Source organism: Carica papaya, chromosome 7, assembly GCF_054855325.1.
Source record: "Carica papaya isolate Zhongbai chromosome 7, ASM5485532v1, whole genome shotgun sequence".
NCBI classification, from domain to species: Eukaryota; Viridiplantae; Streptophyta; class Magnoliopsida; order Brassicales; family Caricaceae; genus Carica; species Carica papaya.
In genome coordinates, this window is record NC_142315.1 from 23,806,023 (window position 1) to 23,820,032 (window position 14,010).

Here is a 14,010-nt window from a genome sequence, read left to right on the forward strand (position 1 = left end):
TATTTCAAAAAACATTTTAACAATATTTTTATTAAGAAATATATAAATGCTAAAAATTTTAAAAAATAGAAAATAGAAATTATTTTCCGATAGTAAATGAAACCTAATTAATTTTTTTTTAATGAAAAATGTAACAAATGAGTTTACTGTCATAATTTTTCTTTTTTCAAATAAAATGTTTTTTATTGTACAGAATTATGACCGAAAAAAAAAAAAATCACATAACCAAAAATTTATCTTTTTTTGGGTTAAGAGGGATAATTTTATAGGCCGAAAACCAAACTTAACGGAAATAAAGGCCGAAGCCCAGTAAAGCCTAAAAGAAAAAAAAAAAGTGAGGGAAATTCTGTCCGTAGCCGCCACCGTCCCGGTCACCACGCTCTCTGCCGCCTGAGTCCACTACCCGCCGGTGTTTCCATCTCTATGTCACTCATCTCTACCTCTTCTATGTCCTCGTTTCGTGAAGCCATAAGCTTCCGTCAACCATCGATTGCGGACCACCAGCGCACTCCACCACTGGCTGCCACTGCTTTTTTGCTGCAAAATTTCCTACTTCCTTTGTGTTTCATTGGCGATTGGTTGGTACACCATCTTCTCTTTCTGCGAGGTTTCCAGTCTTCTCTGAAATCTTTCCAGTCTCGTTCGATTTTGGCCATGATCTAGTTTTATCTGTATCCGTAACAGTAAATTTCAAGTTCTGAAGGGGATATTTTGGTAATTTCCTTCGTTTCATATTTTTTATCCAGGACGGCACATAATTTCCCTCTAATTTCTGCTTGTTATGTATGCTTTAGAGCCCTCTCGAAGCCTCCAAAATAAATTCAAGCACGAATTGCAAGAAATTCTCTTCTTCGCCCGTTTCCTTCCATCGAATACTGGATTTCAATGGTGAGCAAGTGGATCTTTTTGAGTTACCTTTCACTCTCTCTCTCTCTGCACTTTCTCTGTTAATTGCTGTCTTTTTCTTTTGTAGGACTTGCAACTGCAGCAAGAGCAATCTCCGTCTCTTGAAGATTGCTTGAAGCTGTTGAAAGGCGAGAGAGACGAGCAGCGACTCGCTGGTCTCCTTCTGGTCACCAAGTTCTGCGAAGGCAACGACCTCGCTTCGCTTAAGAGAGTTTACGATGCTATCGGTGCACAGTTTCTGGTTCGCCTATTGAGGACTGGTATTTTCTTTGCATTTCCGTGTGGTTTCCCTTAAACTGTTGAAAATTCATAATTACTTTTTCTGCCTATTCACTTAAAATTATGGCAGTAAAGTTTGTGGGATCAAGTGTACTCCACAATGTATTTCACTCTACATCTCTTGGATTTGGGCTTTATGGTTCCTTTTTAATATTTGCTTATTGGTTCTCTTGTTATAAGTTCACAACGAGCAGTAGGAGATCAGTCTAAGTAGAACTTTGAGTTTGTGCACTTGGTTTTGTGCTTATAACTGAAGAGCATTGTTTCTCATATTCTTTCTTTTCTCTTTTCGGGGTTAGGTTTAGGAAAAGGAATTACCAGTTCCAGTGGAAATGATAATCGTGAAGCATATTTGCAGCTATCCGTTACAGTCCTTGCTGTATTCTGTCGTGTTCCTGAGATTGCTTCTTCAGATGAGATGGTTTCGAAGATTCCATATATACTGGAAATAATGTCGTCGGAGTATGGTTCTTATCTTTGGAACTTTTTCATATCTGTTGAAAACTGTCGTTTAATTTTGTTGACTTCTTAATATACTCGTTCATTTCCACTTCATGTTTTAGACTCTCACAGTGGATTCTAGTTAGTACGGAAGGACATAGAATGATTGATATGATCCAAAATAAAGGTCAATCAATATCGTTGTTATATCTTGTGGTGCTTCAGAATGAAGTCACTTTTGAGAAATTATTTTAAATATGGGACTTAAGAAATTGTGTGTCTTTGATATTTAAGTAAGTTATTGTGGATGACAACAGTTCCTTCAAGCTATTACTCTTTGTGTTTGTCTACTGATCTGAAGGAGAATTTGACTTTGAGGGGTTGTTCTGGGATGAGTAATTTGATTTTACTGTTTATTTTTTGATAAGTTAATTAGTTAACGGTTTTGGCAGTAGTTGGTAGTAGTTATGCATGGTTGGGGAAAGATAGATGTATGTCGGTACTGACATAGCGATTGGGTGATGGGTGGTGGAACAGAAATCTATTATGTATTGTTGAGTGATCTATTTAGCAGAAATTGCTGCAAATATGGGATTTTTTTGTGTACATTTAACAGAACCCACTACAATGAGAAAGTACTCTTATGCAGAAAAAAAAAGTTTTCACTTAGAATCAAATTTATGGAGAGATATTGGTTATCCTTTTTTTTATAGTGCTTGGTTCTCTTGCCTTGCCCAGGATAGTTGCTTTTATGTCACAGGGAGAACTTGTGAATTCTTCTTCTTTTTTCCATCCTAACTTCAATTGTTTTTCCGGGAATTAGATCGGCTTCACATGTTCGTGAAGAATGCTATGAGTTTCTCTATTTGGTGTCAGCTGCTTGTGACGAGGGAATCAAGACATTTTTCAGTACTGGAGGCTTGAAAGTACTAGCTTTTCAGATGTCTACTTTATCTGATGGTAAATCATGCTAAAAACTTTTTTATTCATCTGCTGTTGCATTCTGGAAAATTTTTTGATGCATTTCATTTTGTTGCAATTCGTATGTGTATGTATATTCAAAATTTCTGAGCCTAGTTATATTTCCTACTGTTTTTACTATAATTATTACCATCTATGTACTTTCAGTTCTTGTGGAAAAATGTTTTGTGATTGATTTGATTTATATATATCTGAGTAGAGGAAAGCCAACTGTCAAATAGTTCATGCACATATTTATTCTACAGGTTCTCATGCGACGGAACTTGCTATTAAACTTCTGCGCTTATTGTTAAGCAAGCTTTCTCGAGATAGCATTGACAACAACTGTCAATTAGAGCTGTCTATGGTGGTGAGTCTCAAGTTTTCAGTAGCCTTATAATTAACTATTCTTCTTGTATGGGTTTCAATTGTAAAAGACTAAAATTTTCTGTTTGACTTTGCTGTTCACCTTTAATAATGTTAAGAAAATCTATGCATTTGTTTCTAAATTTAGGTGGGCACAGTTGCTCGGACATTTTCTGCTTTGCATAATGCTGTGAAGTTTGAAGCACTTCACTTACTCTCTGGAATCTTCTCTTCAGATTATTCTGTATGTATTCATCTCCATAGTGTCTGTTAGAAAATATCATAGGATGATGTCACTGATTAATTTGAAGAGTTTTTGGTGATTGTTAATGGCTACACATTTATGACTTCCACTTCAGTTTAGTATTGGGCCTATCATCTAGCACAGAGGGCTTGATTTTTGACAATATGTAGTTTTGTCCCAATAATATGGTATCTGTCTTTAAGTACTTGATTTCTTTTTCCTTTTAAATGTTTTTGGTCAACTTATTGAGCTCTGTCACTTTAAACATGAATCCAAAAAAAAAAAAAAAAAAGACCTACTAAAAGGGTGGATGTCCTTGCTACCATTCCTATAACATACACAGATTTCATTTCGAGGCTGGAAAATGTGTTTACATGCTTAGGAAGTCACAGCATTTCAATTTTTTTAGTCAAAACTTTCAGATCTTGAATCCATTAGAATTAATCTGTCATTTACCCATTATTGTTCTATGACATGCATATGGATTAGTAGCAGATTGACCCTCCTTTGAAATTCATTCTCACCCTTTATGGCATCTTTAGGCACTTCTTCATGGACCTCTTCGTGTAATTCCAGATAAGAGCTGGTCAAATTATATGCGTATTGGTATTGTGGCCATTTTACAGAATCGTGTAGGTATGTTGAACAGTTCTTGTTTTCTCCCGAGTTCTTTGGGTTCCGTAGAGTACCTGTGCTGTACAGATATTTCTAAAAAGCGTTCTGTTGTTTTTTATATACGTTTTCCGTTATAAAATAAAAGATGCCAAACTTGTTTTTTTCCTCATTATGGATATTTGATAAAATATTTCAGGGTTTGGGTTGCCAAATACATTTTTTCTTTTGAGTAGTTATTCTTTCATAGAGAGAGGGATCTTTGTTATTCACAAGTAGTAGCTGTTATCTTTGGTTTGTTCCAGAATTATTAGAACTTAAGAGGTAATTTGGGACAGGTTGCTCTCGTATTTGTTGAGTGTAAAGGATCAAGATGGTAGAGTAACATCACATATATAAATTTCATGTGAATCATTATCTAGGTTGTCTTTGGTCAAGTATTTTGGTTTTTATTGAATGGAATTAATTATTTTTGTGATTGGCTGCTCTTCCTTGGTGCTTGTGGGTGAAACGGTTCTCTTTCTGTTGAAAAAGAATTAATTATTTTGTTAAGTATTTGGGTGCTCTCTGGTTTCTGACTGGTACATAGTCTGTGTACACGGCTTGGGTTCATTTTCCTGAAGTTGATGATTTGAGTTATAATATATTTTTCTATATCAAGCCGCTTCCTAACTTCCAAAGAATTTGAATTGTTTAATTGAGTTGAGAATTTGAATATGCAGCCCCGGCTGACAAGCTCCACGCCCTTATTCTTGCTGAGTCTATGGTGTCGATAATGGGTGAAGAATGGCTGATTGGACAGGTAAAATTATCCAACGTTGAGGACCCTATTCCAGCAGATAGGTAAGCAATGTATGTTACTATTGGGGTACTGAAAAAGCCTTTATTATTGGCTGGGATGGTTCATTTGTATTAGATTTTTTCCCCTCAGGTGTCTATTGCTTGTCTTAGAGTCATCAAGGGTTGAAGTTGCTGTTCTGCTAAATGAACTTGCTTACTTGAAGTATGAATCTTCTGGGAGTTCTTCAACTGCTGAGACTATTCTTTTAAAGCAACGGGAAGTGGCTATTGCCTTTTCTTTGGTGGAGAAGATAATCAAGTTGATATCTAGAGTTAATGAAAATGAAGGTACATTCTGGATTTGCTAGCATGCTAACTTTTACTTTTGTCCTGGTTGGGAGTACAAAATTAGCTCATCTCTTCAAGAGCATGTGGACATTAAATTATTTTACACAATCTCTGAGCTAGAGACTCCGTCACTTAGAAATCCACAACTACGAGGACCTCATTAATTTGAACCCACAAACTTCTAAGGAGAAAAGATCTTTGCACTTTATTTTTAATGAATAACATTTCAGTTTATGTCTTCCCAGATCTTATGTTCAATAAAACCTTTTGGTTAGCATCCGATGATATGTTTTTTTTTTTCTGAGATAAAGTTAGCATATGATGATTGTGGTCAGGGAACACTGCTCATTGCCCCCATTTTGTAATCATTGAGCCTTCCATTCAAAATTTTTTTCCCTGGTTTTTAAATTTTGGAAATATGTTAACTTTCTTTTTTCCTAGGAAGTTTTATTTACTTTGAAACATTTTCAGAAAACCTCATCGACGAAACTGTTTTCCTGAAGGTGATCAAGGCTCTTAATGAGACAATGATTGTTGTTCTGGAGTATCTACAAGATGCAAAGGTACTTCCATTGTTGAATTTTGTTGTGCTGTTCTGTTGTTTTATTCACAGTGATGAATCTACAGGAACATGGTCATAAGAAGGGAAATGATCTTCTTGCTTCAGTGCGTGTTGTTGGGAGGTATCATCTCTTCATCTACATGTGTTTAAGCTTCTCTCTAGCTTTATAGTGAATCAATAAATATCTGGAGATTATGTAGTTAATTTCGTGGAGAAAGTAAAAACGCATGCAAGCTAATACTTGTGAATGCTAAGTTGTCTTTTTATTTACAAGAAAGCCTTAGTAATAAATAACAAATTCTTTTATCAACGTTGTGTATTTATTTATTTCAGCTATCTTGCCGAAACTCCCATTGCTTGCAAAGAGAAGGTTAGAGAACTTTTGAACTATATTCTCACAGTTGAAGGTGAAGATGAATCAAGGTTCAGCAACTTTCAGATCATATTCATAAGTTTCTCTTTGATTCGTATATATGGAGGATGGTGTACCGAATTTGTATTTAACTTACAGGCCATTTTACTCGGCTTGCTTTTTGCTTCCAATGCTGTGCCAAATTACAATGACGGTTGAGGGGTGCAAAGTTTTGGTTGGTTCTGGAGGGTATAAAGCTGTACGTTGGAGTCACAATTTTGCTAATGTTCAATCATATTTTGTATTTATGATGTTAAATTAATGAGCTGGGCTGCAATTGTCCTCAGTAATGATTGCTGAGCTCATAGTATCATCTACAATGTGAATTTTTGTACATATGTAATACTCTTACCCTAAATCTTGAATCGTAATAAGCATATTGAGATATTTGCAGGTTGTGGAATGCCTTATAGAATTAATTGGACCAGGCAGGCAAAATGTAGAAGACAATGGTTGCATTTTCTTGGCATGTGATACAATCATGAATCTTCTTTTGAAGGTATCCTCATTATTTAATATCTAATGCACTTCTTTCCATTCAATACATTGAGATCTTTAGTATCACTATTATTATTATGATTATTATTTTATTATTATATTTTTTGGTGAATAGAGAGAACAGGTGCAATTTTCAGCTGATATATCCACATTTGTTGATCTCTTGAAGGCATTTGCATACTGGGGAGGTACTCTTTTGTTATTGTTCAAATACGTTACATGGTTTTATGTACTGTTTTTTTATTGGTTTGAACTCATAAGTAAAATTTCCTACTTAGCAAAAAAAAAAACGGAAATCATAAAATTTCATGTATATCTGTGTTCCTTTTCTTACCTTTCCTATATCTTTTTCTTTTGAGACTCTATACTCCTAGTTGTTATAAGCTTCTGAATGTTCCATCTGAATTATTGCTTCTATAAGCGAAAACCTTAGCCAGAAATCTCATCATGCTTGAATGAAGTGAATGTCCTTTTATGTTTTTAAGAGGGGATTTATTCAGTTATATTATCGTTTTTTGATGGAATTGAGTTAACACTGTCTTGAACTTTATACCTGTTGGTTCTAATCTTTGTTAGATAGAACCTGAAACGAAAGGCACAGCAGATCTTAGCAAAGCAGTGATGGGTGAATCAGACTGTCATAAGTGTGGGAAAGTTATCTAGGTTTCTATTATTTAAAGTTGAGCTTCTTCGTGGTAATTGGAAAGGATAAATGTTATGAGTCCTCAACCAGCTAGTGAGGAAAATTCAGAAAGGGCAGCTAATGAGTGTTTAATTTTGTTTATGCAGTAGAGTTCTTGTGTTTAGATTTGTAAGAAATTGATTGTACAACACAAGTTTATGCAGTTAAGTTAAGCAGTCAGCAGTTTCTTAAGTTTATTATGTTCGAGAGATAGCCCTTTATGTTGGTGGGTCTTGCCAATTATGTAGTCGGTAAATTATGAAGCTTTCTTTCTATGGTATTTATAGACTAAATGAAGGTGAAAAAAGGAGATAAGCAGAATATCTCTCAAACACTTCGAGTGTCTTAAACTCTTGATGTCACTGCATTCTCTTTTATGACCTGCTGGATTCAACATAGGTCCCAACAGCAGAAAATATAAGAAGTATTCTGCTCACTTTCTTCTCCTAGGTTTCTCTATAAGTAGATCCATAATTACATTGAAGGTAGTAACTAATGCAGAATGAGTTATGCCTAAATGGGAAAGAAATAATAATTTTTTTTAATGTAAAATTACTATACTATTTAGAAATATAATATTATAGTTTTAGTAATTTAGAATTTTTATTTTTATTAATATTTTTTTATTTGTATTAGGATCAGTATTCCTAATATTATTAATATTAGTTTCTTGTCTTATTAGAATATCAATTCTAATTCTATTAGTTTACTATTTCTTAGTTTAGTTCTAGTTATGAAAAATTATTTAGAAATTATTATAAATAGTTTTATAATTTTATTTATTGATCATTCAAGTATTCAATAATTTTTTTTTTAAATTTCTCATAATTGATTATGTGACTTAATCAACTCTTTGGTGTGATGCCAAAGAACTCTAGGTGTAATATTTAGGTTTTTCTCAATTTCTTAGTAGGCAAATTAATCCTAATTTGTCCTACATTAATTTCATATCAGAGTTTAAAGTAATCTACACCTACATTCTCAAAATCCTACACCCAAACAGTCCCAAATCCATATGGAAAAGAAAAATAAAAAAACTCTAAAACAGCCCCCAGCACCGTCGACTAGCCACCTGTTGGAGGTGGGTGACATTGCCAGTACTACCTGCTCCAGATGCCTGATCGGTCTATCCCCAAAGCACTGCTGCAAAACTCCACCAAAAATTGCCACACTGGTCAGCGCAAGCCCCCATACTTGCTGCCTCTCTCAAATCTGGACTTCCGGGCCATCGTGTCCTACACCGGCCTTCTATCTGATACCGGCACCTTCAATCAAGCTGACTGCCGAATGGAGGTCGGGGCATGGACCCCACACACACGAACCTGTAAATGGGCCTTTTTGTTTTGTTGCTTTGTCTTGATTTTTTGAACTGGGTTTGACCAGATTGGTTAACCTAGACCGGTTATTCTCTCTTGTACTGGTTTTCAGCAGTTCAAAATGATATATTCTTGTCTACTATTCTTGTTTAAAGTCTCTTTTGCAAAAATGTGAAAGAAGTTTAAAGCATGTGGAATTGTGAGGAAGAGAATGAATCACCACTCAATGATGATAGGATTGACAAATCTTTTTTAACTGTAATTGAACACAATTGTGTAGTTAACATAGAAAAAGGTCGAAAGTATTCTCCAATTTTTCAAATTGTGAGTCATTGTGAAAATAAATATAAGAAGCTTGTCATTCACAAAAAAAATGTTGCAAAAGTTTTGTTTCAATATTTATAATTAAATGACTCAATCTTTGGACGCAACCGCATCTCTAACCGTATAGACTAGCATAGGCAAATAAATCTAGCATTTTCGTAACTCAGCAAGTCTTGTTTCTATTTGTCACGGTACTTGTAGTGATCCAATCATGTGTAATGTAGTTCTTATGATGTTCACACATGTTATTCTCGGTCAATCTTGGCTATTGATAGTAGGGTTCAGTATATAATGAGATAACTAGCACTTATCATTTTACGCATGATATAAAAGATGTAGTTTTAAAGTCTGACTATAGAAGAGATGAAAAAATGTAAACGTTCAAAAGCATCTCCAGTCAGTAGAAAACAAAAAGATAAGGAGTCTGTCAACGTTGAGAAACAAGAAGAACTGTTATGTCTTCCTAAAAGTGAAGATATTGAGGTTATTCAAGATCTTTCACTGCCCATGAAGAGTTCTATAGAAGTTCAATACAATGAGGAATGTAAGTAGTGATGTTCACTCAAGGATGAAGTTGAAGCATAAATTGGTCAATATGTTGATTTCATCCTACCATTAGGATTCCACACTCATAAACAGTTACGTGTTTTGATCATGTTTGCTGCTAAAAAGAATAATTAAGGAAAAAGTTTCTAAATTTTTACAGGAAAGCTTGAGTATCAAAGTTCCTTCAAAACTCGTGGACAAGTTTTCTTCAACCAGGGAAGAATAATGCAAAATGAGTTATCTCAAAAATGCAGAATGAAATATGCTTAAAGAGGGTAAAAAATAATAATTCTTTTAGATGTAAAACTACTGTGTTATTTAGAAATATAATGTTATAATTTTAGTAACTTAAGATTTTTTTTCTTTAATTAGTATTTTCCTATTGTATTAGGAGTAGTATCCTTAATATTATTAGTATTAGTTTTTTATTCTTAGTATGATTAGCATTTCTAATTCTATTAGTTTACTATTTTGTAGTTTAATTCTAGTTAGAAAAAATTATTTAGAAATTATTATAAATAATTTTATAATTTTACTTATTGATTATTCAAGTATTCAATATTTTTTTGAGAATTTCTCATAGTTGGTTGTGTAACTCAATTAATTTTTAGGTGTGATGTTTAAGAACGCGAGGTACAATGTTTAAGTTTTTCTCAATTTTTTAGTAAGCAAATTAACCATAATTTGTCCTGCATTATTAACCATAACAAAAATGAGTGTTCCTATTACTAGTGGTGGTTGCCTACTTTTCTGATCTTTGTAACTCAGGTAGCTTAATGGATCTTTTATCTTGTACTTAATGTACATCGATTCTTTTGTACATGGATGGTAATTCCATGTTGCATTAGGAGTAATTATCACACTCAGGGCTCAAGCACCACTGACCTAATAACTTTTAGGACTCAAACCACCAACTCTCAAAATCTCAAGTTAAGTTATTATAGTGTTTGGCTTTAACTTTTATATATAAAATCTCAATAATGATATATTTTTTCAATATGGGATAGAGATATTATGATTTTTACCTCTCAAGTTCTTAATATGTTCTCGTCAAGGTCATACATTATAAAATCAAAAATTTTAATCCAAATGCCCCACAAAGTCCAAAATCGCTTTAACATGTGTTTTAATATCATTTGTGAGACTGCAGACTCAAATATCACTTGCTCAATTACTTTTCCCATCCAAATTACTGGCTCTCAAATGTTTAAATTCAAGTCATTAGTAGTACGTGACTTTAGCCCTTTATATGAAATTTAACAATAGCATATCTTTCCAATATGAGATTGGGATATCACAGTAATATTATTTTGTTGTTCTTAAATAAATAAGTTCTAGTATACGTTTTTCTAGCGAGTGGTTTTATAAATTGTTCGGATGTTGCTTTAGTTTCAGGTTTTTATTCTTTCAGCTTCTTTGTTGAGACTTAAGAGAGATTGTTCACCTAGCTTTTATGGGAGTGTAATTAGAACCTGGGCCAACTATTCTCAGGAAATTGGTGACATGAATTCCTTTTAAAAGAGAAGAGTAACTAAGATATAGTATATCTTTTTACTTGCACTCTAATTCTATCATTAAAATGTGAAAAGCAATTTTTCTACCGGAAAAAATAATAAATTATAATTCCAATTTTAGTAAACTTATTAGCAAGGATGATAGACTATAGACTACAGTTATATTTTGGAATTGGTGATGGACTGCATGACTAGCAGTGCTTATGGTCTTTTATTTCCTTTTCATAAACCCGTTTGCATTCAAGGTATATGCATTGTCGAAATTTCTCGACTTTCTTTCGTTTTCAGGGAATACAAATGATCCATCCATTACTATGATGGCTGCTAGCATTTGCGCACTAATATTTGATTTTACATCGGAGGATGCACTTATGAATCACCTGAACTTTGAACCTAGCTCTCTTGGCAATTTGTCTCAGCTCATTGCAAAAAGTTTGGCTGCTTGGGGTCAGGTAAAATTCATAAAATCTCAGATCTGAACCTCAAAATATGTTTTTAAAAAAGGCAATGTCCAAGGAACAGAGACCCCATGGCAAGGAGTAATTTTGAGTTTCAGATTTTGATTAGTGTATATTTCAAATATAAGTTCCATGCTTGTACATGTTAAACTACTACGTTTTTTTGTGTAGATATATATCGGACGTTAAAGTTTCTGCATTTTGTACTAAAGTAGTATTGAAATAACTTCGTCCGAAAAAGTTTATGTTTTTTTAGCATTTTGACCATTCAATATAGCATCATTGTGTGACTGCCATGTTAAAAGCCTTTTAAATTTAAATCTACGCAGGGTATTTCTGATGCTGCTGAAGTAGAATCCGATCTTCTTGAGATTATTACTGCAGGTCTATCTACTCTGACAACTCTTACCGTATTGAAATTGGAATTTGATGCATATTCCATCCGGTCTTGCTTCTACAGTAAAGACACTTGTATATGATTTCTTACTTTCTTCAAAAAAGAAAAAAAAAAGAGAATCTTGTATATGATTATTATATGGGTAATATTTTGGTCGAATCTCTTGAAATTGCTTTTAACTATTCGGCCCTGGCAATACAGGATATTTTCGATGGGCGGATCGGTACCCTCAAGTGAGAAAAGCAGTTGGAAGATAGATAATGGAATGGAACTTGCATTCGGGTTTCACACAAATTGTTTAAGAGGTGGAGTGCTTGACAAATTCTTATGCTTGTTCTTCATTGTATTTATTAAAATCTGTTAGTCGTTTAAATCTAAATCACAACTTCACTTCGTGTAATTTGACTTTATTGAAATTCAGACTTTGTGATTTTTTTTTAACCATTTAGTCCCTGTAATTTTATCTTTTGTCATTCTAGGAAATTGTTAGTCTTTTTAAGTATTTTCTTATATATATATATATATATATATATATTTTATATAAATTTACAAATTTTGATTTGTTTAGCATTCAACTTCTACGAATTTGCATTTATAGTGAAGATATACTCAAGCATAAACTAAGAAGCTAATGGTTTTATGTAGAATAACAAAAAATAAAAGCATGGGACTGAGTTGTTGGAAAACAAATCACGATAATTGAATTGCAGTAAGGTCAAACAAGATGAAGTAAAGCTGTATTTTGTGCTTAATTTAATTATATGTATACAAAGGAGAGAGAAAGAGGTTTTAAGAGAGAGGAATGTATTGTATTGCTGTTATCAGCTTGATTCTTTCTTTGATTTAATCAGGGGAACACGAAGGATAACATGATCGAGCCTTTGAGATTCTCTAGTGGCTGAGGCTCTGCCTAAAAATTTGTTGAAGTTTGCCTAAGCCCCACGAATGGACGCCGGAAGCTGTATGAGAAGAGCTTTATAAATTATACTGGAAACCTTGGTTTATCCGTTCTGTTTTCTAGTTTCGCATACTGTCAGCATCCTTGAGTTTATTACATTTCTCATTGGCCTGTTATCGTACTGCACTGCCATACAGCACAAGAAGTAACTCGCCAAAAGCTGAGTTGTGCTAGAGCTCGTTGTTGATCCATACAACTCCAGTTGGATTGTATTCTGATTTTTAAATTTTAAAATCTCTACGCTGCCATTTGGTTAAGGATTTGGGACAATCCACTCCCTCATTAAACCCACAGTTTCTTTTTTTTTTTTTTTTTTTTTCTTTAAATGTAGCTTTCATCCTCGCTGGTCTCTTCTTAGAAGTAATGTCGTTGATAATTGAGTGTACATAAGAGACAATAACGTCAAGTAATTTTCCTTGAAGATGATAAATTATTCGTCTATTCATGTCATAAATCAGAGCTGAAGTTTTCTTCTTCTGGCCTAGTGAATAGATTTAGTCAAAACAATGTACTGTGCGAATGGGACATCTACCAGGTTGGAAGGGGTCAATCCTTAGCCAAACGGCAAATGTACATAGATGATCATGCTTGAAAATAATTTAGGAATTAGTAGTTTTTGTTTACCGTTCATAATTAGTTTAATTGATAGTCATGATTTTGTTAGAATGAAAGAGACAAAATATGATATCAAATGAAATTTTATATGTAACTGGAATTAATGGGTTCTAAGTTTTACTGAAATTAATAAAATTAGGTACGCCAGAGTTTTGGTCGATCAACATTCTGTGTTTTTTCCTTTTTTTGTTTTAAAAAATAAACAATCCGAATGGCGTTTACTGAGTTTTGTTATTATTTTTAATACATGGAAGAATACTTGTAACTAGATCTCTTAATTAAAAGCCTACCGTGTTGACTGAAATAAAAAACATGTATATATTAATTGACAAGGCACATAATATTACACTTACACAAGTCTTGTATCCGCTTCTTAGCTAAAAAAAGGTATTGTAGATGCCAAAATAGACGTGAGCATTTTCACACATCAATTATTTGAGCAATATATAAGAAAAAATTATTTTATATATACGAGTTAAACTGTGAATTAAATACACAAATAAAAAATTAATGATTATAAAAAATTTTAAAAATTCTATAATTAAAAAAAGGTTCTGATTATTTTTATAGTCAACACCTTACAAATCTCTTGATGTATATAAATATTTTAAAATTAACTTACTAAATAATAAATATCTGTTAATTTTTTGACAATTCATGTTTTATTTTTCTTTGACTTTTCATGTACTCAAAAAGAATTTTCTACTCTCGTTTTTTTGAGTTCCCTGCGCCTTTTTATTCTGCTTGACTCTTTTTGAGCTTCAACCCTCTATTTTTATAATGATTTCTTTT

The 14,010-nt window shown here is 33.2% G+C and overlaps 1 protein-coding gene across 8 annotated transcripts; it reads left to right on the forward strand.

Annotated features, from left to right (window-relative positions):
- Positions 1–270: 270 nt before the first annotated feature.
- On the forward strand, positions 271–13,092 carry LOC110807040 (neurochondrin family protein). 8 transcript variants are annotated; one of them, XM_022032060.2, is made up of 20 exons: positions 273–714; positions 795–888; positions 974–1,166; positions 1,485–1,647; positions 2,450–2,586; positions 2,853–2,956; positions 3,101–3,196; positions 3,739–3,832; positions 4,531–4,651; positions 4,740–4,936; positions 5,408–5,499; positions 5,564–5,619; positions 5,832–5,921; positions 6,010–6,109; positions 6,305–6,409; positions 6,524–6,596; positions 11,079–11,242; positions 11,578–11,632; positions 11,847–11,950; positions 12,497–13,092. In XM_022032060.2, the coding sequence occupies exons 2-19, from the start codon at positions 886–888 to the stop codon at positions 11,900–11,902; spliced, it is 1,899 nt and encodes a 632-aa protein (XP_021887752.2). In that variant the 5' UTR covers positions 273–714; positions 795–885; the 3' UTR covers positions 11,903–11,950; positions 12,497–13,092. The 8 variants fall into 8 exon arrangements, with proteins under 8 accessions (XP_088063158.1, XP_088063156.1, XP_088063159.1 ...); XM_088207026.1 differs by lacking the exon at positions 12,497–13,092 and having other exon boundaries at positions 274–714; positions 11,847–12,086; XM_088207029.1 differs by lacking the exon at positions 12,497–13,092 and having other exon boundaries at positions 274–607; positions 11,847–12,086.
- The last annotated feature ends 918 nt before the right edge of the window (positions 13,093–14,010 follow it).